Source organism: Penicillium citrinum, assembly GCF_028827155.1.
Source record: "Penicillium citrinum strain IBT 23319 chromosome Unknown utg000009l:1.0-4274883.0:1.0-4276374.0, whole genome shotgun sequence".
NCBI lineage: Eukaryota > Fungi > Ascomycota > Eurotiomycetes > Eurotiales > Aspergillaceae > Penicillium > Penicillium citrinum.
Genome location: NW_026622694.1, coordinates 3,424,135 through 3,450,382, shown reverse-complemented (window position 1 = coordinate 3,450,382; position 26,248 = coordinate 3,424,135). Strand labels below are relative to the sequence as shown.

The window sequence follows — 26,248 nt, the reverse complement described above, 5'->3', positions numbered from 1 at the left end:
ATTATGATAATGTGCAAAGATGCCGATGGATAGCAATAAGATGTATCGCGGTATTATGGATTTTCAGAATACCTCGAGCTCTTCGGAAAGTGCTTCGGGTTTATTAACTAAGCTTGTGAAACAGACAGAGCTTTAACTGTCTGTGAAGTTTGGGTTCAAAATGAAAGATGCTTGGATATATGCAGAGTCTTGATGTGCCATGTGTTCGAGAGGGTATGTACATATGTGCTTTCCGAATATTAGGAGGAGCTGCGCTGCAGTCTTCTCAATCAAGGCAGAATGACAATGGGACAGTGAAGGACGCTGGGACCCTTTGGGATATTTGTAGGGCGTGAGTTTCCTTCATTTTCTTTGCGGTTGGCATCACGGAGCTTCAATGCCTTCTCGATAAGGTACTCGAGCTTGACAACGCTTCGGGGCTGTCCATGCAAAGAATCGGCATGAATGGCGTGTACAGGGTCCGCTTCGAATGCATATGCGTAGTCGGGAGGAACCATTGAGAATAGGCCGATCGAATGATTTCGCTCCAAGTAAGGCGAGTAAGCCAACAGATTGTGCACCATCTCGTCGGACACTTCACAGCCTTCCGGAACGGCCAGGTCAATCAGATTGTCTCCATGATATTCGCAGAACAATGGTTCGCTAGTAACCAGACCAGCCACAAAATCTTGATTGGCACAAGCTGCTGCTATAGTGCCCTGCCGAAAGTCCAATGTGAAAACGGAGTCGACATCACTGGGGAGACAAATAGCCATGCCCCGAGTCAGGGTCGGAGGAGCTGGGATGCCATTGTCCGGTTCAATATGGGGTTGCTGAGTGACACTTTCAGTGACCGATATGGTGGACGACTTCCTGAGGGCGTAGCCCATATCTGTATTGAATTCATGCCACCCATTCTCTTTTGGAGGAAAAATGGGGGTTCGCTCTTGCTCGAGAGTATCGTCACCCTCCGCGACCGATATTTCCGTCTCAATAGTCTTGACGGTCGTCGCGACAGCTGCCCGAGCCGCCTTTCGTAGAGTTGGAAGTAATACGTCCTGTTCCTGCTCGTCCAATGCAACCCCGGGTGCCCACGAGGTCGCCAGATTGGCCCAACTGGCGGTTTTGTAGATTCCGTTTACATATCTTCCTTTAGCCAGATCCGCGATGGTCTTCCTTGCTGCCAAGTTGGCCCGCCCGCGGCCCATAAGATTGACGGTGGAATTGAGGATGCGACTACCCTCCCACAGGAGAAATCCATGTTTCTTCGCAGCGTATGTCAATTGGTCGATAACATTGTCGGACCAATCTTCGATCACATCCGCTTGAACCTGAAGTACCGCGATGTGAGGGCCAATTTCAGAAACCAGCCGCAGTAAGGACGTAGAGTCGGTGACGGTGGGGGATGTTAAGACGCAAACTGGTTGACCAAACGGTAAACTTTTCTTGGTCTCCTTCAGCTTTTGAATATAGTCCAGAATAGGATTGATAGGTGCTTCCTCCACAGCTGACATCGTACTGGGATGCAACATGGAATGGATGTAGGGAAGGTAGGGGAGAATTGGAAAAAATAAGACAACTTTTTTTTTGATCGACTGTCGGAGAGCCCCAGCGGGGCGGCTGCACTAATGTCGAACTAGCGTGATGCTAATGCCTGACAATTTTCAGGAGAAGGGAGGGAGAGAGAAAAAAAGAGTCTTGTTTTCTCGACGTCGCTCGAGAGATTGCCGCGAACGGAGGCCCTTCCAATATGATGCGTGCATTTCTGCCCCGGTGGAGAACACGACCAAAAGTTGGCCCTTTACTTCCAAGGCTGATTGTTTCCCTTTGGCGCCAACAAACATTGGGTTGTTGGGTTGCAGAGTTACTCGAATGAAAGATCAGGACTTTCTCTGTTGGTTGACCCGATAGGTCCAATGATGTACTGAAGAGATGGGGAATCCCTATTGCGGGCCCACTTACTGCTGTGCCAGAGTGGATTTCAGTCTGGCATTGAATGCTCGCAAGTGCCGGGCGTTGCAAACGAAGCAAAAAATAAGGGTACCAGAGAGTATCAATGATGCATGAGGATACGAAGGGGTTTGTGTTGATCTTGGTAACTATTCATCAGAAGTTGGTACAAGTGAAGGTCAGAAATGTTCATGGGGAAAGATCCGAGAGTTGCGGATACACCGATTTTTATACTAGGGACACCATTCATACCGTACCTACATTGTGCATGTTATCAATCTCTTTGATGTCAACTTTTGGTACCAGCCCTAACATTCTTTTTTTTTTTGAATATGGTTCCCTGAAGTCCTCATGGATAGTTAGTCCAGTTTTTCATTCATACCTATGAATGGTATGAAAATTAATCAAATATATAGTACTTTAATAACACCACTATTGTATGATTAATCATCCCACTAGAGACACATATTCATGAAGAAGAGCCCTCATCTTCTTCAAGTTTCCTGGAGGATACTTGAACCCTTAAGTTATTACCTATAACTACTTACTGGTAATAGGTATATAACTAGTAGTTATAAGTACTACCGTAGTACGGAGTAGTATTTCAGTATGTGCATTCTATACACTATCTAATACGCTGGCGAAACGAGTTAGTACTATAAACTGAACTTTATATCGAGACTCATCACAAAGAAAGACATGGGTGTATGATAGACACAAGAGTAGAAAATAGTGTGAAAGTGAAGAATATACCACTACTAGCGTATTTACACTCGGGTACTCGTTTACTCGTTTAGTTACTCGTGTATTCGCGTACTCGTGTACTTGTATGTAGTACAGTATACTGCAATGCCAAGAGTGGATTATTAAATAAGCCACAGTCACCTGCTTCCGAGGGACTGCGGATCCTTTCGGTCATTCCAGATCTCTTCAAAAGTTCGATACTTGACTCTCTGCTACCAAATTACCCTGTCATTCGAACGTCTTCGGTGGTCTGATCTCTTGATCTTACGATTCAACCAATAAATTGACTCAGGTTTCGCAGTAACCCTCGGAGCCAAATTCTGCCAATTTTGTTTTGTCCGGGGCGGAGACTTCGCCTGTCACGCCACGCTTCTCCCCTGAATAAAATTCCCGCGGCCCTCCGAAGTCTCGACGATCAACATTCAACGCTAATCTCGATCAACCTTTCCATCTTTCCCTCTCTATCTCTCTTTCGCGACCGACATTCTTAAGCTGATTTTTTTTCCCCTAATCACCGCTTTGCCTTATTACTCGAGAGGAACAAAGACCAAAGAGGAGGAACAAGAAGAATAAGAACAAAAAGGAAACTCAAATAAAATTCAATAAGGAATGCCCGGACGAGTTCTACCGGCTTTTACGGCCGCGGAGGTCGCTGCTCACAATAGCGCCAAATCCTGCTATATCGCCATCGGCCAGAAAGTGTACGATGTCACCGAATTTGTCGATGACCACCCCGGTGGCGGTGATCTGATTCTCGACTACGCCGGCAAGGATGTCGAGGAGATCATGAAAGATGAGATCTCCCATGAACACACCGAGGCCGCATACGAGATCCTCGATGACTATCATATTGGATTCCTCACTCCGGGAGCGGGCGCCTCTGGCAAAGCGACTTCCACGGCTGTGGATGCCGGTGTGTCGGACGCTGGTCCCGTATACGCCACCACCGGAATGTCGAAGGAAGAAGATCTATCAGTTGAGACGAATTACAACCAGGATTTCAAAACGCACAAGTTCCTGGATCTCAACAAACCGCTCTTCGCTCAACTTTGGTACAGCAACTTCTCTAAGGCGTTCTACCTGGAACAGATTCACCGTCCCCGTCACTACAAGGGAGGCCAGTCCGCGCCCCTCTTCGGTAACTTCCTGGAGCCCCTTAGCAAGACCGCTTGGTATATTGTACCCATGATCTGGTTGCCACCGGTTGTATATGGCACAATGGTTGGGGCTGCGGGGCTTGGTGATCCCATTGCTGCCGCTGCCTATTGGATTGGAGGTGTGTGCCTCTGGTCACTTATTGAGTATCTGATGCACCGCTTCCTGTTCCATGTTGATCAGTAAGTTTCCTGTTCTTGTTTGATTCCTCATTTTGTAACCATTACTGACTTTCAATCTTAGCTGGCTTCCCGATAACAGCGTTGGCCTGACCCTTCATTTCCTCCTTCACGGTATTCACCATTACCTCCCGATGGACAAGTACCGACTGGTGATGCCGCCTTCATTGTTCATCATCCTAGCAGCTCCCTTTTGGAAGCTGGCCCATACAGTCTTCTTCTACAATTGGTTCGCGGCTGTACAGGTATTTTGTGGTGGTGTCTTCGGCTACATTTGCTATGATCTGACTCACTACTTCCTTCACCATCGCAAGTGAGTTTGTTCCTGGTAGACAGTCGATTTGTCCCTAGTCTGATGCTAATATGTGTCTAGCCTTCCCCTTTACTATAAGGAATTGAAGAAGTACCACCTTCAGCACCACTATGCTGATTTCGAAAATGGCTTTGGCGTCACAAGCCGATTCTGGGATCGTGTTTTTGGCACTGAGCTGGAAGCACCACCCCCAAAGGGTTCCAAGGCCCAGTAGAGTCACCGAGACCAACGTTTAGGCTTACAAACTCATTCTTTATGAACCGACGTCGAGTCATACAATTAGTGACTTACTGCGTTGCCGGGAAGCTGTACATGTTTTATTCTTGAACGCCAGGATTTGGGAGTTTCGGATCATGTGTTTTATGGGGTTTCATGCATAGGAGAGCTCTTGTTGGGTGTCAGCAAGTAGCCGGGCTCCTCTTTTTTTCACAATATCACTTATCAGTGTACATGAAGTAGTTAATCATAATCAGAAAACAAAACACCATATTTATGCAATTATCGTGTCACCCCATCTCTATGAATGTTCTCATAAGAGAGTACACCACATACAGTATGTACGCATCTATTGGTTAGTCCGAAGTGGCAACCCAAGAAAAACCTAATCATCACGTGATATGACCGCCGGCCTTCACCCGCGCGGAAACTAGTCCTCCCTCACTTCCATCTGCGATTCAACCTACCACTTCACAGCACAAAGCGACGGGGAAAATTGATTTCTCAGACGAAGGGTTAGAGAAAAGTCTTTTCTTCCTTAGATCTTGCTATCTGACTGAGTCAAGTGACTATTACCTCATTACCCCCGGCCATTATTTCGATCGCTCTTGGCCACAGATCTTCCCACCATGTCTGGACTCGACGTAGAGGCTCTTCTTGAGTCAACAGCTGCTGCTCCAGCCGATACAACCCCCAAGACTGACGAACGCGACGACCGATCCAAAGCAGACCCGCAAGAGCGCCATGACCGTGATCGTTCCCGTGACAGACGCCGTCGCCGCGATCGTCGCCGCGATCGAGATGCCGATGGCGATGAAGACATGAAAAGCCCTCGAAGCGAACATGGCAGTGCTAACGGAAGCCATAGAAGCCGGAGAAGGAGCAGAAGTCGCGAGAGCGACCGACGCCGTGCTCGTCGGGATCGCCACGGCGACGACTATCGCTCCAGCGGTGACTTCTACCGTGGCGGAGGACGTGCTCGTACTCGTTCGCGCTCCCCTGACGATCGTCACTACCGTCCCTCGCGCCGTGAGCGTGACGAGGATCGACGTCGTGGTCGTGACCGTGATGGTCGCCGCCCCAGCCCCAATCGCCGAGATGCCAGCAAATCCCCAGAACTCAATGAGGATGAACGTGACAAGAGAACTATTTTTGTGCAACAACTCGCAGCTCGCTTGCGAACTAAAGAGCTAATGGCCTTTTTCGAGAAGGTCGGCCCCGTTAAAGAGGCCCAAATTGTCAAAGATCGTGTCAGTGGACGGTCTAAAGGGTATGTTATCACTATGAAACCCCAACCATTCGCAACAGTGAGCTAACTATTACAATAGTGTCGGTTATGTTGAATTCAAGAGTGAAGATTCCGTGCCTGCTGCGATCCAACTTACCGGCCAAAAGCTTCTAGGCATTCCTATCATCGCCCAGTTGACCGAGGCGGAAAAGAACCGCCAGGCTCGTAACCCGGAAGCCAGTTCTGGACCATCACACTCCGCCCCTTTTCATAGACTCTATGTGGGTAATGTTCATTTCAGCATCACTGAAAATGATCTCCAGAATGTCTTCGAACCGTTTGGTGAACTCGAATTTGTTCAATTGCAGAAGGATGAGACTGGGAGAAGCAAAGGTTATGCATTTGTGCAGTAAGTAGCCTCCTCATTGAGCTTCCGAATTCTGTCCGCTGACTCGTAAATTAGGTTCCGCGATCCTAACCAAGCTCGTGATGCCTTGGAAAAGATGAATGGTTTTGATCTTGCTGGTCGAGCCATTCGGGTTGGCCTTGGCAACGATAAGTTCACCCCTGATGCGAATGCAAACCGACTGCAGAGCTCTTCTGCAAGCCAACCGAATTTCCAGGGCTCTTCATTCTCCGGTCACGGTGGACGTGGCGTTCAAGCCGGAGGTTCGAACAACTTTGATCGCGCTGGTGGTAGAGAGAACGAGAAGTCTGGTGGCGCCAGTGCTCTCGATGACACAGACGTCGCCGGCGTGAACTTCAACAATTATAGTAGGGACGCGTTGATGAGGAAACTTGCCCGTACAGATGAACCCGAGCCTACCGCAGACGAGCAACAGAAGGTGCTTCGACCTAAAACCGAGACGAAGCCATTGCCCGTGAACGTCAACATGGCGAGCCGATGCGTGATGCTGCGTGATATGTTTGACCCCGCCGAGTAAGTTGTATTTTTCCCCATGACATACCTACCAGGACAGAACTGACACCATTACAGAGAGGAAGGCGAATCCTGGGTCAAGGAATTAGAAGACGATGTCCGCCAAGAATGCGAAGAGAAATATGGCCATGTTGTTCACATCTCGGTAGATCCGAACTCCCAAGGCGACATTTACTTGAAGTTCGACCGCGTTCAAGGCGGCGAAAATGCGATCAAGGGCCTTAATGGCCGTTTCTTCGGCGGCAAGCGGATTACCGCGCAGCCGGTTGTTGACGCCGTCTATAGCAGTCTCTTCTCCCGCACCAAGGCTATCTAAAGAGCCACTCACCACTGTGGGTTTTGTCGCATATTCTCTAACCAGGCGCTTTTGCTTCAGGCAGTTAGTTTCTCTTGACGTCTTTTCTTTTAGGCTCTCCGGATGAATCTGCTCCTGGTAGGTGTCGATCGTCACTCTGTGTCGTCCTCTTTTCTTTAGTTTTCGTTTCCTCATCTGGCCATCACGGTGAGCCTTGCTACTCGAATGATTTTGTCTTTAGGAGCTTCCCTTCTGAATTCAGAAAGGTCCCGGAGGGCGTTTTTGATTTGGTTCATACCCGCGTCACCTCAATTGCCATTTCCATGGCCGCGGCAAAGTAAATTTCATACAGATCAATAAATTTCATACAGATCAATGAACTTTGTGTCTTGTGTAGAATTTGATGTATTAGATGGCCGCAATATATGATGACTTTTTATGCATGATCCGATTAGTTTATTCGTAATTTAATCAGTCCGATCTAGCTAATCCTTTCCCAAGCGCTAGCGTACATAGTGCTTTATCCCGAAAGAAATCCAATGAAACTGCTCCATGAGAATCTGCCGGGGGCCGATGCCTTATCTGCCGAAGCTCGGGCCAGGCGTCGTTCACCCCCACGCCCCGACTGCTACACCCAATTCCTCCTTCACCACCCTAGTATCTCTCGATCAATGGGCCATTCATGATTGTCACATCAGCGAGGCGAGTAACAGGCCGGGTCTGGACCTTGGCCAGCAGTTACAGTACGTGAAATTCCCTAATATGTTCCACTATCGCCGTTTCCCTCCCATAGTTTCAAGAAATATCTCCTTTCAACGATCCCACCGCATGGCTTCACATCTATCTAGCTAACAAATCGACTAAAATACAGGCTTCATTCGCCCTCGAAATGGTCGAGCGTTTGGATCTGATGCGACACCGTCCAATGCATCACCCTTGAACAAAAAGCGTCCGCAGTTCCGTGACTACTTCGTTACTTATCTGCCATCGTCATCACTACATCCGGACCCTCGAGGGCCGGCCTCTCCTTTCCACAAACTCCCTCGTTCAGCATCTATACCGCATACTGGTGAAACCCCGCACTCTCCGACCTCGTTCCTGCAATTGGTGGGACGAGAGACAACCGTAGTCCGAATCCCGCTGCGAAGCGCGAAACACCATTACGGTGCCGTCACTGCCCGCGGGACCCGCCCGGCCAACGAAGACACATATCAGGCCGGGGTTATTGATATCCCTGCATTTGCGAAACGACCCCCGGCATCGCATACTATTAGACGCTCGCAAAATAATGCTCCGCGCGAGTCTCGCGGGCGGAGACGGCTACAGGTGACCCTCAGGTTTTCTATTTCGGTATCTTCGACGGACATGGCGGGTCGGAGTGCAGTACATTTTTGAAGGAAAATCTCCACGAGTATATACAAGATACCGCGGCGGAGTTTGAAGTCAGCTCCATTCTTCGAACCCCGCAGCCACAATTAGGCGGAGCCGATACGCTACCAGTATTACAGGCGGGCAACCGTGAACGCATCGGAGATCTTGAAAAGAGTCTTGTACAGAGCTGGAGACAACTGGTTGGCGGTTATTTCAAACGGTTCAAGCCGGCAAATTTTGCATATTATGGGTCCGATAGGGATGTGGAAGCCGATTCTCCTTCCAAGGGCAAAGTCTCCATTGAAGAAATTATGGAGTATGCTTTTCTACGGGCCGATTTAGATTTCGTGAAAGCGCAGGCCGCCAAACGGGATGATGACCTTGCGCTAGCTGAAAAGCCTTTGAACGAAGATGAGATTCTCCATAGTCCGAGCTTGACACGAACTCCTAAGATTGGCGGCCGCTCACGATTCAAGGGTGGCAGCACGGGGACCACTGCCATGATCTCGACACCTTCGCCGACCCCGTTCTGGCATCCTGCTGCGCCGTCAAGTCTGCTCGTTTCACATGTTGGAGACACAAGAGCTTTGCTATGCTCGACCGAGACAGGCGAAGCTATACCTGTTTCTTCCAACCATCATCCATCATCACCAATTGAGTCGGCTCGCCTGCGCCGCTACGCGACGACCTTCGTTACTGACTCCTTTGGCGAAGAGCGCATGAGTGGACTTGCAAATACTCGCGCATTTGGAGATGTTCAGTCGAAACGTATGGGCGTATCTGCAGAACCCGAGCTTCGTCGTGTTGAGATGGGGCCGGCTGAATTCTCATTTCTTGTCATGATGTCTGACGGTATCAGTGGCACACTTCTTGATCAAGAGATTGTGGATATCGTCAAGGAAGCTAAAACCCCTGAGCAAGGTGCCCGGGACGTCGTGAGTTTCGCTACCGAGGTGAGCAAGGAAGGAGACAATGCCACTTGTCTTGTGATCCGTCTCGGTGGATGGGAACGACGACAAGAAGGAGGCGTGGGAAGCTTAGGGACCAAGGAGTCTCGCGAATGGCGACGTCAAGATGCCACCGATCCGCGCAGGTCACGGAGGTGAGACAATCACCAATCATTTACTCAAATGTTCAGTTGTAGAAGCACTTTCTGTACATAGTTATCGTTCTTTTGGGTCTCTTTGAAGCCTACATGCACATATAATTTCGCGGGTCGCTGAAACTGAGACGGGATCTGCATAAATACCACACTGCTAGCACTACACAATATTAGGGTTGTATACAATATTTTGTTGGTGATATAGGTCTGTCAGTTATATAATAATGTTCAGTCTGCTACCCTATCGTTTCATCTTTCTCCTGAGGTAGTTCTCTACAAGAGCCTTCTCTTTAACAATTTTCATGATTTTTGATTAAAGGATCGAGTAAACTTGGCCGCGTGGGGAAAGCTTTCAAGGTTCCGAGCGACCCGTAAACATTCTTTGCACAACAGGGGGGGGCCTGCTTACTACCCCTAGTTCCTCTGATTCGTTTTTCAACTCCTCGATAGATCGTTCATTCGTGTCCTTTCGATTACTCTCTTTAACTGGTCTCTTCTTTTCTTTTCCTTTTCCTCTTCAATTATTTTATCCTCCTCCGATAACCTAAACAGAGTCTATCGGCATCCAACCCCTGCAACGCCCCAGTGACGCGCCTCAGCTTATCATCTTCTCTTATCGTCACGTCGAATTTTCTCCTGGGAATTGCAATCCTTCAAAAAACCCCTATCTCCTAAAGGATCGGACAATTTCCCTCCGCAGTTCTTACCCCTCCCAACAACCTGCTTCCAATCTTGTGCTCGTCTCATCCAAAGGCTATCAAATCGCCCGGTTGAGCCTTGCCCGCAGTTCTCGTTGCGTTGTCATTTTCCAAGCATCACCTAACCCACACCTACATCACAATGAGCGCCAGAACACGACGACAAAAGGCGGCACTCGCTGCTAGCGGAAATGAGAGTGAAGAGTCGGCAAATGGCAATGGCACTGTATCCACACCGTCGAAGAAAACGCCCTCGAAGAAGCAGAGCAAATCAAAGCTGAATGAGCAGCCAAAGGAGAACGTCTTCCTCTTCGCTCCCAACCTTATCGGTAGGTTTATATTACGCAGCTGAGCCGCAAATGCTGGACTTCGTTTCCCCTCTAATATTGTCGTTTCTCAGGATATTCTCGGATCGTTCTCGCCATTGCCTCCCTCTATTACATGCCCCTCCACCCGCGCACATGCTCCATTCTTTACAGCGTGTCATGTTTGCTGGATGCCCTGGATGGCTATGCGGCGCGATACTTCAACCAATCAACTACTTTCGGCGCAGTACTGGATATGGTGACTGACCGATGCACTACTGCTTGTCTGCTGGTCTTCCTGAGCTCCGCATGGCCCCGTTGGGCTATCGTCTTCCAGAGCCTGATCTGTCTGGACATGGCTAGTCACTATATGCACATGTACGCGACTCTCAGCATGGGTGGCTCGAACATGAGCCACAAGAAGTCAATCGACTCCGAGCGAAGCTGGATTCTGTACCAGTACTACCACAGCAAGGTATGACATAGATGGTGTGATGTGAATAAGTACCCCGTGCTTATGCTGACATTTCCCCTCTCTCGGAATTTAGACCGTTCTATTTATCTGCTGTTCAGCCAATGAGTTGTTTTTCATCGGTCTTTACTTGCTCTCCTTCTCCTCGCCAAAGCTGTCTCCCTCGCTGCTTCAGCCTGTTCCTGATGCGCAACCTTCCTCTGCTCAGCCTGGCACCCCGGCCAATCCTCCGCTGAGCAGCCTCTTTGCCAGCCCCTGGAGTGCTGGTGCTCTGGAGATGGCTCGTGCGAACAAGGTTGATTCTACCTTCCCATGGATCCTCACTCTTGTCTCTCTGCCCATCATGGCATTTAAGCAATATGTCAACGTCGTGCAGTTGGTCAATGCCAGCAAATGGCTAGCAGAGGGAGACCTCCAAGCCCGACGTGCCAACAAGAAATAAGCTGTATGCCGTGAACAGTTGCACAGATGACTATCCGCCGATAGCTTGCAAACTGTCGGAGATTTTTTCTTTTCGTCATTTTTTCTTTTTTGCCCCTGTTCGGGCGATGCATGTCTTTGGAGCTACGGGTCTGTGATTTTGGGAACTGGCCGACTGATAATGTCACGAGTTCTGTCCAGGACTCTTATGGAAACATTGATTTGGTGGTTTGAAGACTCTTGACGAGCGTTTTGGGTGGAATAGGACTGTCCTTACGACCTGGACAGGGTTATGGGTTCCATTGTACAGTACACACGGGGCTGTGTCGCCTTTTTCTTTCCTTTTTTTCTCTCTTTTTTTACACCTTCTGCCTCAACCTGTTTTCTTTCCTTTCAATCCTGTCCTTTTTCCCATCATTTTTTTTTATTTTCACTCTTCGCTTGATATTCTTAATGCTTCTGTTATACATCATTTAATGCATGCCAATGTTTGTCGCCGGCCGAGGTAGAACGAAGATGGGTACTGAGAGACCTAAGAGATCAACACTATAAAACAACCGCTAGTAACCGCGATGAATAGTGCCCCAGTGGGTAAATTTTGACCGTCGTGACGCGGTTCTGCACCCGTAAACCCTCCCCGTTGCCGGCGTCAGTGGGCTGCTCGGCGCCGATCTCGGAGTCGGCGGGGTCAACTTCACCCGCATCCTACCTTTTTTAAAGCTCCCCCTTGGGAACCAATTGAGCCTCTTCCATTAGCCATTCTTCTTGAACTTCTGCACTTTTATAATGTCTTCCTATAACATTGTTGTTTTGGGTGGTGATCACTGTGGCCCTGAGGTAGGTCATTTCGCACCGTTCCTACATTTGCCCCGCGATATTTCCCTGGGTTCGTCGCGGGTTTGTTTGAATCATAACTAACTCCAATTGAACTTATAGGTCACTGCTGAGGCCATTAAGGTAAGCAAGATTGAATAGTGTCTGCCTGGTTATACCTGATGAATATTAATCTGTTTGTGTCAATAAGGTCCTCCGCGTGATCGAGAAGAAGCGTGATGTCACCTTCAACCTGCAGGACAAGCTGTTCGGCGGCGTGAGTGCTTCCCGCCATCTACACAATATCAACTTCAATGGCTCATATTAACAATATCTGACAGGCTTCCATCGACGACAACGGATCTCCCCTGACCGAAGAGACCCTCGAGGCCGCCAAAAACGCCGACGCTGTGCTCCTCGGTGCCATTGGAGGACCGGTACGTTCAATTTCTCCCATACGAGATAACGCCCAGAACAGCAAGCTCATAAGGAATTATAACCACAGAAATGGGGAACCGGTGCCGTCCGTCCCGAGCAGGGTCTCCTGCGTCTGCGCAAGGAGATGGGCACCTTCGGTAACCTGCGTCCCTGCAACTTCGCCGCGCCCTCGCTGGTCGAGAGCTCCCCATTGAAGTCCGACATCTGCCGTGGCGTCGACTTCAACATCATCCGTGAGTTGACCGGTGGTATCTACTTCGGTGAACGTAAGGAGGATGATGGCTCCGGCTTCGCCATGGACACTGAGCCCTACTCCCGCGCCGAGATCGAGCGCATCACCCGCCTGGCCGGTAACCTGGCCATGCAGCACAACCCCCCTCTCCCCGTGTGGAGTCTGGACAAGGCCAATGTACTGGCTACTAGCCGTCTTTGGCGTAAGGTCGTTACTGAGGTTATGGCTAAGGAGTATCCTCAAGTCGAGATCGGTCACCAGCTCATTGACTCTGCTGCCATGATTATGGTCAAGGATCCTCGTAAGCTTAATGGTATCATTGTTACCAGCAATCTTTTCGGTGATATCATTAGCGATGAAGCTAGTGTTATCCCTGGTTCTCTGGGTCTCCTGCCCAGTGCCAGCCTGAGCGGTATCCCTGATGGTAAGAGCCGTGTCAACGGTATCTACGAGCCTATCCACGGTATGTCATGAACACTCCAGTAAAGCGAAGGGATCCCTCTTACTAACCCTCATACAGGCTCTGCTCCCGATATCGCTGGAAAGGGCATTGTTAACCCCGTTGCCGCTATTCTCTCCGTGGCTATGATGATGCAGTACTCCTTCGGCATGTTCGATGAGGCTCGCATCATCGAGAAGGCTGTCAGCAATGTTATCGAGGCTGGAACTCGCACTGGTGACATTGGTGGCAAGGCCACCACTTCTCAGGTCGGTGACGCTGTCGCTGCCGAGCTGGAGAAGCTTCTCCAGTAAATGTGGCCGATATAATGAACCGGACGGTTCTATATGAGATATGACTAGTATAGAAAACCAAAATTGAATACCCTTCTGGAGTTTTATAAGATTTGATCGTCCTACAACGGAAAGAGAGTTGGACAAAGAATTAAAACATTTCTTATCCACGTAAACATAATCTCCAGCTCATCTCCTAAAGAAACCAGGAAGGGGGTATCTTAAAGTCATTGGAATTGCAATGTGAAACCGAGTAAGATGAAAATACCACCCAACCTATGAATATACGCCCCGTCCCAACGCTATGCAAATATGCGGCATGATGAACCTACTACCTAATCACTGGCTCACCCATCCAATCCGGCTCCTCGAGTCCAGAGCCAGCCATCAAACTACTTGGATCGATACCTCCACCTTCCACCCGTGAATGTGGAAGCACATCTCCTCCACGAAACGATTGCCGGGCACTATGCCGGCGATGACGCCCATCCGCAGAAGCAGACGGAGCAGCAACCATGCGACGACGCGTATCATCACACGCGAAGACCTGGAACCCACGCACATGGGTATCTTTTCCATTCTGATGATTCTCCATCACGCGCATTTGAATGACCATGGCCTTCAGTACATTGCCAGTATAGGGATCGTCGATATTTTCTTCTCGATTTTCATCCTGGCTGTCTGTCTCATCATCTTCCGAGTCCAAGGCATTGCTATCACCTCCCTGTGCTGCAGATTTGTTTCGAGGACCTGATGCTTGCCCCTGACGTTGTGCGCTGTTGGAGCGGTGCTTCCGTCGCACTGGATCATCACGAACCCAGCCTCCGTTTCGACCACCGACGCCTTCTAAGGAGATATTTACCCAGCCATTGGGTCCGTCTCCTTCCCAGGTCGCGAACTCCACAAGATCGTTCCCACCCATACCAGCCAAGAAGACCATTTTCGTCGGCGTGTAACTCTCGTCTAGTTCGAAATCAAGATATACGCGAATCCGTACAACAGCAACTAACTTGAAGAAATGTAATGTGAGGGTATGAGGTTGCGGCCCATCTGATTGCCAGTATTGCATTGGTGAAGGGTGACGAAGAGCTGCGACACCGCAGCCAGGCTTGGAGGTAGAGACTGTCCAGGACGCGAGAGATGAGATTTCGCGAAGGTTTGGAGGTAGCGGGGAAAGCGATCTTTCTGTATGACACGGGCATTAGTTAGGTGGGTATTGTGATTGTAGGAATATAACGAGACCATATGTACCTCGATCGTGCATTTCCTCATCAGCATCTTCGTCCTCCAATTGCTCGTCAACCTCGTCGTCGAGTTCTTCCCGATATAAATCCGACTCATCGATACCTTCTTCCTGATCTAATTGATCTTCCGGTTCCAATTCACTCACTTCCTCGTCTTGCTCCATCTCATGTTGTTCTGGGTCGTAATCATCGTCAAATCCCTCTTCCTCTTCCTCTTCCTGGGGCGTGGGCGGTTGTGGTTGAGCGTGATGTCTACCGCGCCCAAAAATAGAGAACGGATTATGCATAGGAGGGGCCATCACGGCTGCTGCCTCTGGGGTTATACCATGAGGGCCTGAAGACGGGGGAAGACGGTGTGTAGGATTAGAGGGAGTGTGTCGGGAAGGAGGCGTTTGGAATTGAGCCCGAAGGCTCCCTGGAGCGTCGGAGCCTTGGTTCCCGGGGGGATCGTGAGGGTTTGGTTGGCGACGCAGGTGAGGCATTGTGTTCCAATGAGAAATTGCCGCGAGAGAGTTTGATGTTTTGCGACGCGCGGGGGGGGGGGGGGGCTTCATTGCTGATTGCCCCTTGCGGTTAGCGCCAGTCTAAGCTCCCATGGAAAGGAACTAGCGTTAGACCACCCTTTTGATACTTGGAATCGAAATTAGTATGTGTTTATCATACTTGGTTATAGATACTAGGTACCATTTCAAATTACCAGCTGTCATTTAGATATCTGATCTCAAATATTGTTATTCTAGTGAATACCGGGCTGTATTACGATTGAGGTTCCATAAAATGAAATGATAAACCTTATTTATCTATACAAATTGGCCAGATGTTTCGGTATAGATATACATTAGCCCAGGTGGGCTAATGTTCTCTAAGTTCCACCTTTTCCTGCGATATTTCTTATATATATAAGCCGTACATATAGCAAATAATGCATCAATATTCGGAAGGATGGCCGATCAATCGGACTTTGCAGGAAAATGCAGAAAAACCGGACGATGAAGTTCAAGTTGGGCCTCGGTCCGAAGTACTATATAGCATTTCCACTCGTAAACATCCAAATTGGAAGAGGTCTAGCATTCTAAGCCCAGATAATATCGTGATTGTTGGATCATGTGGTAATGGTAACAGTTCTTCTGGAGTATGAAATGACACTTGCCTCCTGATATTCTTGAAGGCCATATTTGTGAATGACCAATATTGTCGTCATTATTGACATGTAAGTGATATAGAGCAAGTTTGGCCCATTTCTGATTTTAGCCAAAAACAGTGAAAATGATGTCCTTTGAGGATTTTCTTCCATCTGCCACACCCAGATACAGATACAAGGATTATCGTGAATGCGTCAGGCTCCTAGAAAAGGAGTACGATAAGCTTGATCATGAAGAAGATCCACTTGAATCCGCGTATAATCCTTATTGCATTATGGAAATTGACGAGCGCTCCTTCCTGGAGTGTTTTGTCAATTCAGGTGATAACTCATTGACGCTGTCATGGGAAATTTATGATCATGCCTACCAGTCCGCACTGCTCAGAATGGAGTCCACGGAGCATGCCACTGCCGCCGGCGCTTTTGATCAGATTTTCTCTGCGTGGACCTGGACCGAATCAAACCAATCTTTAGCTAGTACTCGCACCAGATCTGTCCGGGGTGTTACTCGCACCAAAAGAGCCGATATCTCATGGACGCCGAAGAATATGCCGGCTGGTAGATCGGAATGGCCAACCGTCGTTGGCGAGGTTGCCTGGTCAGAACCTCGCTCAAAGTTGAGAGCAGATATGGAATTTTGGCTCACAGGCCCGGCGAGTCCTGTGAACGTCGCTATAACCATCAGTGTGCTCCGTGGTCGGATTTTAATCGAAAGATGGAAATCCTTGAATGATCGGCCTCCAACACCAACCCAAAAGATCGAAATTATCCGCAATCCCAAGCTTGGCTGTCCTCAGGTTACTGGCCAGTTAGAGATCGAGTTTTCCGAGGTTTTTTTAAGGGATCCCAAGCCCGCTACAGGGGAACGAAATTTTATCTTGACGACAGCGGATATGCGCAAGTTGGCGGATGATGTTTGGGCATTTCAATATAAGCCCAAGCCCGATAAAAAGGCGGCACAATGATGGTTGGCAGTGCGGAAGGCAATACATTGGTTTGTGATGTTTTTATTTTTATGTCATTATTATTTTCACTGCTATCATTATTGTTGCTGCCATTATTATTGTTACTGTGATCATTATTATCGCTGTTATTATTGTTATCAGTATTAGTATGTTTTTAGAATGCGATGATAAGTACATGGCAAAAGAGTACTTCGGAAGTAGCAATGGGCTAAATTCGCGAGATAATTGTCAAGGTAATGAAAGTCGACTTCAATGATGCACGGTAAAGTCTGGGACATAGAACTGTCTTCAAGCGTATGTCTATATTCGTTTGAAAATATGGATATAAAATTGTGATTTATGAAATTTGCCATATGTCGTGAAGCATTCAGCTCGCTCCGATATTCAAACCCCTTGGGCCTACTTAAATCTGAATGAAACTAAATGCAATAATGATACGAAGCAGACGCATTGGTGTACTTGAAAGGCCGCAATGCAGCCGGAATGAAGACACTGGGCTCTTGTAATGTAGTACTAGGCACAACTTTTGAATACTCCATTATTCCATCGAATGCACCTCCCAAAAGAAACAAAGAAATCGGGAACAAGAAGAATAATACTAGGCGATATTCCGAGTATGGATGGATTAATGTAGTGCTCTAGAATGCGCAGACTACCCTGCACAACACAATCCTTGAGGATTGAGCCAGAATGGATATCAATAGTGTGCCCACTGGCTATATGCTTCTTGAGGCGAGATACAGGCTCGAGTCATTCCAGTAGACATCACTAGGTCAGAGGAAAAATCAACCATACTTTCAGTCAGTGAGTACAGCTCTAGTCTAACCCCAGATCAACATTGTTCTCTGAATGGTCATATCGAAATCTACTATTGGACTTTCTCCGGAGTTGGTGCTCACCGACTATATTCTTCTTGAGATGAGATGCAGACTCGAGTTATTTCAATAGTCATTACTAGATTAGAGGGAAAGCTAACCATACTTTCAGTCAGTGAGTACAGATTTTGTCTAAGCCCTCACCAGCCTGGTTAATTATGAAAATATGGCTCTCGACCCCGAAGAATACTTTCAAATATAATCTATGTGCATCCAGAAACCCGCCCAGAAAAACGAACTCCTGATCGAGTATATCTCCCGATCAAATCCCGCTGATCCAGGGAGTCCTTCCTCAAAGAATTCTGCACATCAGACTTGCATATGTAGGTAAGGTGTTTCGACATACCGTGCGAACTTATTTTTCTGCTTACTATTACTAGTCGACTCCTGTGAAACCCCAACTATAGAAGAACTCCATCTACCAGACCTTCGGGTATTGCTAACAACGTATTAGCAAGAAGACTTCCATCACACTCCTCCGTAGCTCCAGTATGTATCCTAATGAGGAATATGTTTACGCCATGGTAATCCCAAAAGGCCCTTAAAGGGTGGCACCCCGAGTATGTGTACCAGATGTGTGGGTAGACTCTTGCCACGGGTAGAATGCGCAATCGAATATCGATATAGTAACCCTCCTGCCGATCTCACTGTGAATATAACAATCGATTTCTCCATGCCATTATCATATCGACGGGAAACAACTCCGGGGTTTCTAGGCAGCACCAATAATACAATTGAGCGTGAAATCAGGTATGTCGAGAGACTAAGATTGGTCGCAAGTGGTCAAAGCGGTTGCCGAAGATCAGCCTGACAACTTCGTTTAAGGATTGACTTGCATGAGGACTATCATTGACAGTGATATCATCAATGGATGATATGATATAAATCTCAGATGATTCCGTCAGGGCTTCATTGATTCAAGTTGCTCTCGAGTACCAGAATCTAAACGACCCTTCGATCTCAACCACACCCAGAAGCTACACTTGTGTAGCATCACTGCCCAACATACTACCTGAATCTTTGACGAGAACACAAACTAGAACTATTTAGGTAGTAGCGTCTCAATCATGCATCTTGCAGAGGTAAGGAGGGAATACCATTTTGAGCTTTACTAGGATACTGATATATCGTCCAAATCATAGTATCTTTTCCGTCGTCTCTACGAACTAAACATCAGATCTGTCTTCGGCGTACCAGGAGACTTCAATTTGGTCGCTCTTGATTACATAGGAAAATGTGGCCTTAATTGGGTTGGAAATGTCAATGAGCTGAATGCTGGTAGGTTTAAGCAATCACGTTTTATATCAAGATACCGATATCTGACTATTTTAGGTTATGCCGCTGATGGATATGCCCGTGTGAAGGGCATATCTGCCATTTTTACTACGTTTGGCGTTGGCGAATTATCGGCTTTGAATGCTATTGCAGGTGCAAGTGCCGAGTTTGTCCCTGTTATTCACGTTGTTGGATTCCCATCTACCACCGCGAAGGAAAAGAGATTACCCATGCATCATACATTAGGAGATGGAGATTATGAATTGTTCATGGAAATGAGTGCTCGCATCTCCAGTGCTGTTGCTTTTTTGGATTCTACAAAGGATGCTAGAAAGATGATTGATGAAACCATCATACAATGTGCTCGATCCAGCAAGCCTGTATACATCGGACTTCCGATGGACTTAGTCCAGGCTGAGATCGATGCAACTTCCCTCGCTACACCTTTACCTCTTGAGGATTCCCATTCAAATCCTGTCGTTGAAGAGGATAAGGCTATTAGTGCTGTTATGAATCGGATTTCGATGGCTCGCAGCCCGGTCATTCTGGTTGATAGCCTTGCTGGCCGATGGAATGGACTGCATCCGACGAGAGCGTTTGTGGAGAAATCCAATATCCCATGCTTCTCATTCCCCATGGCCAAGGGAGTTATTGATGAGGGTCTTCCTCAATTTCGTGGTATTTATTCTGCAAGTGCTTCTGAACCTGGGATAGAGGAGCAAGTCCAAATGAGTGATCTCATTATTCACATCGGTCCTCGCGCGACGGATCTCAACACGGCGGGCCTTAAGAACGAGCTATCTCATATTGAAACCATCAGCTTCCAGCGAGACTCGATTCTTATGAAAGAGAACAGTTTCTCGAATCTACGTATGAATGGTGTTCTTAGACGGCTTTCCGAGACATTCTGCTCGACCAGATCGAATTCCATGTCATCATCATCTGGATCCGGCACCTCCTCCATGAGAAGTGAGGAGAGTACAAAAACAGATCCTAATATAGATTTCGAAGATTCAATGAATGCACTCCTTGGTCGGAAAGTCAAATCAAGCCCACTGGTGACCCAAGATCGCCTTTGGAAACGAGTAAGCTCTTGGCTGGAAGAAGATGATATCATTTCCATGGATGTTGGGACTTCAGCGTTCGGTGCATTATGGTCACCACATACAAAAGGAGCAGAGTCGCTGTTCCAGCTTCTATGGTCGTCTATCGGGTATGCTTTAGGGGCCGCTGTAGGAGGAGCATTTGCTGCACGAGAGCAAGAGTCAGAAAGCACCCCCCCCTCGAAAGCGCCGGATGATTCTTTTCATTGGCGATGGAAGCTTTCAAATGACTGCCCAAGAAGTGAGCACCATGGTTCGCCACAAACTCGGTGTTATTATTTTCGTGATCTGCAATGATGGCTATACAATCGAGCGAATGATACATGGCTGGGACAAGAGCTACAACGATATACAGCCATGGGATTTCCAGATGCTACCGGCCGTTTTTAAACCAGAGCCGGATAGTGTACGGACCTACAGCGTCCACACAGAGGCTGATCTGGATGCCTTGCTCACAGACCCTCAGTTTGGCCCTGCCAGCAACTTTGGGGATAAGCAACCCCCACCATTGCGGCTTGTGGAGGTCCATATGGCCAAAGAAGACGCTCCGCAATCTCTACATAAAATGGTCGATGCCATATGCGGAAAGAAGAAATGACCTGAGGTGACGGATTCGTTGGTTTTGGATTACATGGCGAATGTTTTGGAACAGTTCGACCTTCCAGGGTTTCTAGAAGAGGATACAAGGCATGCTGATTTAGTTGGAATGGGATTCCATCCCATCTTTCGGTCGTTAAATTATACCTAGAAATATAGTACTAGAATATGAGAACAACATTGGTGCTTCCATTATCTATCAGGGCTTTGATCATCATCTCGAGTTAGTTGTCTATCATCACTAGGCTGCACTGTTATAGTAATAATCAAGCTTAGACTTTTGGAATAGAGATAGAACTACCTATTCGCGAATGCGGTGGAATCGCGCACCTGAGAAAATCACAATAGTGCGTTGCATCCATACCTCAAGGCAAGACCGCTCACTGATCAAGCAATTCAAGTATGTATAAATACTGATTATCCCGTGGACCCCTTGCACAACGCCTAATCATGATATTACTGGATACGTCAGAGTGCTCTGTGCCACACACCTGCATCTCGGCTTTTCCTGAAATGAATCAGTGAAAGTTTATCGGATACCAACCTACTATTTATCGTACTTTGCATATGTAGGAATGTGTATGGCGATGACTTGGATTATAGTCCTCTTATAGGTCCAGTTCTGTTTCAGATAACGGACAGCTGGAATAGACTCACCGAAATTTTTTAATGGCAACTGGATTGATCCTTCAGTCGAATGTACCTGCAAATGCTATAGGTAAATATAGGTATATTTGCAGGAAACGGGAGCTAAAAAGCAATACTCGGGTTGTCACATTATACTAGTACCACTAGTTAGTAGCTACCTAGTGAAAACGATTTCGGGTATTATTTCCATCTCTAGGGACAAACCTCACTTGCGCAGCCGGCTCAAGTCTATTCCAGCTGTCCGTTATCTGAAACAGAACTGGACCTATAAGAGGACTATAACCCAAGTCATCGCCCCTTGGGCTGAATATATACATTGCCATATGTTTATAGACCAGTTAATGTACAGTTTCTTAAAGCCAAGTAACAAGCTCTCAAAAAACTTTTTGAACTGCCTCGATTCGTTCTTAAGAGTGAAATGCAGAGGAGTTTGCCGCTGGCCACCTTGAGATCTACCAGCATGACGTTTAGATCACACACAATTCGTCATTAAGAAACCCGATGTACTAACTAATGAGATCGACCCGCTCAGAGCCGGCTGCGCAAGTGAGGTTTGTCTCTAGAGATGGAAATAATACCCGATGGGTCCTGATCGAATGTCAAATCAGAAATGTCTCCACCCTCCCAGAATCTTTGAATAGCTGTCCAATATCGGTCTGCATCTTCTACCATGAGAGTACAATGCGAACCAGTTTCAAAAACAACTTGATCGGCGACATGCCCTTGAGACTTGGCCTCTTCAAAATGAGACTGGACCTCCTCCCAACCCACCATGACATCTTCTTTGGAATAAATATACAATCGTTTTGCATTGGGCCCGAATGTGTCTGGATCATTCAAGGAAATGCGCAGGTCTCGTACTGCACGCAGGACTCCAGCATTCTGTAGTCTGTTGAGTACAGATAAAGTCGGGTATAATAAGGTTATACTAAAAAGGTTCACCAACGCAGTCTGCGGCAAAGAGAGACGAGCTGCACGGTATGATCTTTCGAAGGCGTCATCTCCAGGGGAACAGTCTAAGATGATCCCACGAAGACTCGAACGAAAAGACTCGCCAATATCGGGTTCTTCTCTCATTGCGAGGGATAATTGTACCCCCATACTGCACCCTCCATGGGAAAACATATGAAGTAAGATACCACCAAGCTGGTTGGCTGTGTCTTTGTCTTTGGGCTCGTCACCGACCGCTGGCGTCAAAATCCGACGGATGGCCAGACGAGCGGGTTTGAGGCGATGTCGAATCCATCTAAATGGTCGAAATGCAGTATTTGGAATATTTGTCGTCAACAGAAGAAGAGATGAGGAGGGATAGACCTTGAGATATTGGTCGATATATTTGTTGATACGGCGAGGGGTAGCACCTCCAGCCCAGGTACACAAAATTACTAGAGCCGGGGCGGGTGATCCACAAGGATTATCTGATTTCTTTCCCGGTGGTTCACACCAGTAAATATCCTCGCCAATCAACTGCAATGGCTCGAATGAGGAAGCCATGGCGGTGTACCTGACGATGAAGATGCTGGAGGCTCATCAGAATGAGGGCAGATCCCCGCGGGGGTGAAGTTGGGTCCGTGCATGTACTTCGCCTCAGTGATGTATATACTGTATCCACGTATACCAATGTACTTTTGTAGTTATTAGAATAACTAGCCAGTTAATAGTTAACTAGCTACTGGCTATGTTAGTCACTGTCTATTGCACAGGGGGGGCACATCTACGACGATGGTTTCAGGTGGCAGAACCTGCCCACACTCCACTGAAAAAAAGGTGTTTGATACGACCGAGGAATACCTCCGCCTTTTGGCCGAGCTCGACTTTGGTCACTCCTATCACTTTGCCCTGTTTGGGGATCCGGGTAGGTGGAAAGTGGAGTAGATTGGAAGTCAACGAGTCCAGACCCAGGGTTCTTATCCTGCGAATCGAAAGTGTCTAATCATGTTCCACCAGGCTGTCAATCCCTCGCCTCGGGATGGGTTGAATGATTACATATGTAGAAACCGGGATGTCCAGGTCAGAACTTCCCATGTACAGTAATCCTTGGACCAAGGAGGAGAGGGATAAGAGAGGGGCCGCGAAGATGCAAGTTGGAGTCCCATGAATGAATAGTGACAGCTCGGTCTCTTCCGGTGTGTTCTTTTTTTTTTTTCGCACGGCATGTAAATGAAATGTGCTACTCCGCCGTGTCAAAACCTGCTTTTGAGTCGGGCATACTTTGTGATTGGCCGGTATGACCGCCCGATCAGAACTGGGAACTGGGAATCCATGAGATCAAGAGAGCAGACTGGGTAAAATTGGGCAGGGGGTATTAATGTACAAAAAAATAAAAAATAAAAGAGGAATGGAAATCAACAGTGACGCAAATAGGGTACTAAAATCAAGGTTGGAACATTGTTGTGTACTGTATACTATGTACATAGTACATACAGTAGTAAACTGGTGGTGGATTGAATTCTTGTGAAGTCGCAAAGAAGTCTGACTTCATCTTTTTTTGAGGAGGGAGGGGGGGGGACTTTTTGGTTTTCTGCCCTCTTCCGCTTTGCTTTTACCCCCCTCCTCTTCCTCCTCCACCTTTTCCTTTCTTCTCCTCTTCCTCAGATTCATTCTACTCCACGATTCTTATTTTTGCTTTTGCTTTCTTTTTTTTCCCCAGCGCCGACTTGCGGTGCAGCTTTATTTCAAAACGGCACCTTCACACCAATTGCACCGGCCCTTGTTGTCGGTTCGCATTCCGCGTCCTCCATAGTCCTCTATTCCGCGGCGCGCCATTATGGCCGAGTCTCCCACCCATTCCCCCGTCCCCGATGGGGATGTTGATGTTGGTCCAACCGATTCCAACTCACAAGCAACACAGTCGGCATCTGCTTCCGCGCCTAATCTAACGTCTTCCCGTGACTCCCAATCTGGTATCTCCGCCTCTTCGACGCATATCGGGCAGATTAATGCCGCGCGGCGAGGGGCAGGTACCCCGCCACGTCCCCAAGCCTCAATGAGTTCACAAGGCGTATCGGGACTGAATCAGGATATTATGGCGAAAATGAAGGCATTTTCCCTTTCTAGGCAAGGTGCCCCTACTTCGCTCTCGCACGCGGCCTCAACGGGGACGATACCAACGTCCCAGGAAGCTGGTGCGGGGGGTGCCTTGGCGGGACGTATGCCAGCCCCACGTCCAAATATTAAAGATTGGTCTTCCTCACCTTCTGTTCCGGCTGCAAATGCCTCCCCGGCATCTCCGAGACCTGGCCCGCCCGGGGGACTGGCTGCCAAGCGTCAGAAACCCGGCCTGAAGCTGTCAGATGTCACTGGTGGCGCTCCACCGTCAACCAATGGCGAGGATTCCAAACCCGCAGAATCGAATGGCTCTGGCGGAGGAGAGTCGGCCTTTAGCAAATATGCGGAATTTATTGATACCAAATCTGGAACATTGAATTTCAAGAACAAGGCTATCTTGCATGGAGGTGGCGTGGAGTTCTCTTCCGGTCATAGCTTCAAGATCTCCCTGGACGAAGTCGAACGATTGGACGAGCTCGGGAAGGGTAACTATGGTACGGTTTACAAAGTCCGACATAGTCGTGCGAATGTACGAAAGCCTGGAGTGGGATTGAGTGGGATCGTTAGTCGACCATTCGGCCAAGATAATGAAGCCGCCCGACAAGATGATCTGTCTGGTGTCATCATGGCAATGAAGGAGATTAGGCTTGAGCTGGATGAGAGCAAGTTTGCTCAGATTCTCATGGAATTGGATATTCTGCATCGTTGTGTTTCTCCGTTCATCATCGATTTTTATGGAGCATTCTTCCAGGAAGGAGCTGTGTACATGTGTGTCGAGTTCATGGATGGAGGCTCAATCGACAAACTATACGAAGGGGGTGTTCCAGAGAATATCTTGCGCAAGGTCACGCTATCGACAATAATGGGATTGAAGTCGCTCAAGGACGAACATAATATTATTCATCGCGACGTCAAGCCTACGAATATTTTGATCAATGGCAAGGGCCAAATCAAGATCTGTGATTTTGGTGTGAGTGGAAACCTGGTTGCTAGTATTGCGAAGACAAATATCGGTTGCCAAAGCTATATGGCTCCCGAGCGGATCGCTGGCGGTGGAATGCAGCAATCAGGTACGACCAGCGGAGGAACATATAGTGTGCAAAGCGACATCTGGAGTTTGGGTCTTTCTGTCATCGAGTGTGCAATGGGACGCTACCCGTACCCACCAGAGACCTTTACCAATATCTTCAGTCAACTTCATGTGAGTCCTCCTGATGTTTTCTAACCTTGTGAACTGGAACTAACCTCATATGAATCAGGCAATTGTCCATGGCGAGCCTCCAAGTCTCCCTGAATCCGGATACTCAGAGGAGGCTCATGCATTTGTGCAAGCTTGCCTTGACAAGAACCCCAAGAACCGACCCTCCTACAACATGTTGCTGCGTCATGCATGGTTGGTGCCCCTCATGCGCCCACCGACCGAAGCCGATGCAACTGAAGCGGCGGCCGTGGAGCCTGGCCAAGCCCCACCCGCATCCATGACGGAGGATAAAGAGGTCGCCGATTGGGTTCATCAACAGCTCCAGCGTCGCAAAGATGGTCTACTCAAAGATGTTGAAAAGCCAGCCCTGCACGCTGTGGCCCTGGACAAAATGGCGAACAGCCCTACGCAAGAAGGGGATAAAAGCGATCTCACAACGACAGAGTGAATTTCATCATCTATTCATCATTGAGAAAGAGAATTTGCAAATCTGTCTTGTGGTCCCTCCAAATGTGGATGTCTCACTATAAATCCTCCAGAGCACATGGAAAGTGGCGCAGGCGCTGCTT

General features: G+C 48.0%; 11 protein-coding genes across 11 annotated transcripts; 8 read left to right on the top strand and 3 right to left on the bottom strand.

The window, feature by feature from the left end:
• Positions 1-269: 269 nt before the first annotated feature.
• Positions 270-1,493, bottom strand: N7469_010764 (uncharacterized protein; the record flags this gene model as incomplete). The annotated part of the gene is made up of 1 exon (XM_056649669.1): positions 270-1,493. One exon carries the CDS (start codon positions 1,491-1,493, stop codon positions 270-272), a length of 1,224 nt encoding a protein of 407 aa, XP_056496800.1.
• Positions 1,494-3,282: 1,789 nt separating this feature from the next.
• Positions 3,283-4,534, top strand: N7469_010763 (fatty acid alpha-hydroxylase; the record flags this gene model as incomplete). The annotated part of the gene is made up of 3 exons (XM_056649668.1): positions 3,283-4,010; positions 4,072-4,320; positions 4,381-4,534. 3 exons carry the CDS (start codon positions 3,283-3,285, stop codon positions 4,532-4,534), a joined length of 1,131 nt encoding a protein of 376 aa, XP_056496799.1.
• A 631-nt stretch (positions 4,535-5,165) lies between these two features.
• N7469_010762 (putative RNA splicing factor (Pad-1)) lies at positions 5,166-7,020 on the top strand (the record flags this gene model as incomplete). The annotated part of the gene is made up of 4 exons (XM_056649667.1): positions 5,166-5,806; positions 5,865-6,173; positions 6,228-6,704; positions 6,762-7,020. The coding sequence occupies 4 exons, from the start codon at positions 5,166-5,168 to the stop codon at positions 7,018-7,020; spliced, it is 1,686 nt and encodes a 561-aa protein (XP_056496798.1).
• A 661-nt stretch (positions 7,021-7,681) lies between these two features.
• On the top strand, positions 7,682-9,476 carry ptcA (type 2C protein phosphatase PTC6; the record flags this gene model as incomplete). Its single annotated transcript, XM_056649666.1, has 3 exons — positions 7,682-7,742; positions 7,871-8,349; positions 8,469-9,476. 3 exons carry the CDS (start codon positions 7,682-7,684, stop codon positions 9,474-9,476), a joined length of 1,548 nt encoding a protein of 515 aa, XP_056496797.1.
• An 836-nt stretch (positions 9,477-10,312) lies between these two features.
• On the top strand, positions 10,313-11,389 carry N7469_010760 (CDP-diacylglycerol--inositol 3-phosphatidyltransferase; the record flags this gene model as incomplete). Its single annotated transcript, XM_056649665.1, has 3 exons — positions 10,313-10,499; positions 10,571-10,950; positions 11,024-11,389. 3 exons carry the CDS (start codon positions 10,313-10,315, stop codon positions 11,387-11,389), a joined length of 933 nt encoding a protein of 310 aa, XP_056496796.1.
• A 764-nt stretch (positions 11,390-12,153) lies between these two features.
• leu2A (3-isopropylmalate dehydrogenase LEU2) lies at positions 12,154-13,603 on the top strand (the record flags this gene model as incomplete). The annotated part of the gene is made up of 6 exons (XM_056649664.1): positions 12,154-12,204; positions 12,304-12,324; positions 12,392-12,457; positions 12,522-12,617; positions 12,686-13,313; positions 13,371-13,603. 6 exons carry the CDS (start codon positions 12,154-12,156, stop codon positions 13,601-13,603), a joined length of 1,095 nt encoding a protein of 364 aa, XP_056496795.1.
• Positions 13,604-13,913: 310 nt separating this feature from the next.
• Positions 13,914-15,308, bottom strand: N7469_010758 (anaphase promoting complex subunit DOC1; the record flags this gene model as incomplete). Its single annotated transcript, XM_056649663.1, has 2 exons — positions 13,914-14,767; positions 14,834-15,308. 2 exons carry the CDS (start codon positions 15,306-15,308, stop codon positions 13,914-13,916), a joined length of 1,329 nt encoding a protein of 442 aa, XP_056496794.1.
• A 784-nt stretch (positions 15,309-16,092) lies between these two features.
• On the top strand, positions 16,093-16,932 carry N7469_010757 (uncharacterized protein; the record flags this gene model as incomplete). The annotated part of the gene is made up of 1 exon (XM_056649662.1): positions 16,093-16,932. One exon carries the CDS (start codon positions 16,093-16,095, stop codon positions 16,930-16,932), a length of 840 nt encoding a protein of 279 aa, XP_056496793.1.
• A 1,942-nt stretch (positions 16,933-18,874) lies between these two features.
• On the top strand, positions 18,875-20,783 carry N7469_010756 (alpha-keto acid decarboxylase family protein; the record flags this gene model as incomplete). The annotated part of the gene is made up of 4 exons (XM_056649661.1): positions 18,875-18,889; positions 18,950-19,085; positions 19,140-20,167; positions 20,319-20,783. 4 exons carry the CDS (start codon positions 18,875-18,877, stop codon positions 20,781-20,783), a joined length of 1,644 nt encoding a protein of 547 aa, XP_056496792.1.
• A 1,175-nt stretch (positions 20,784-21,958) lies between these two features.
• N7469_010755 (TMEM53 family protein) lies at positions 21,959-22,924 on the bottom strand (the record flags this gene model as incomplete). The annotated part of the gene is made up of 1 exon (XM_056649660.1): positions 21,959-22,924. One exon carries the CDS (start codon positions 22,922-22,924, stop codon positions 21,959-21,961), a length of 966 nt encoding a protein of 321 aa, XP_056496791.1.
• A 1,273-nt stretch (positions 22,925-24,197) lies between these two features.
• Positions 24,198-26,127, top strand: pbs2 (mitogen-activated protein kinase kinase PBS2; the record flags this gene model as incomplete). The annotated part of the gene is made up of 2 exons (XM_056649659.1): positions 24,198-25,679; positions 25,738-26,127. 2 exons carry the CDS (start codon positions 24,198-24,200, stop codon positions 26,125-26,127), a joined length of 1,872 nt encoding a protein of 623 aa, XP_056496790.1.
• Positions 26,128-26,248: the final 121 nt, after the last annotated feature.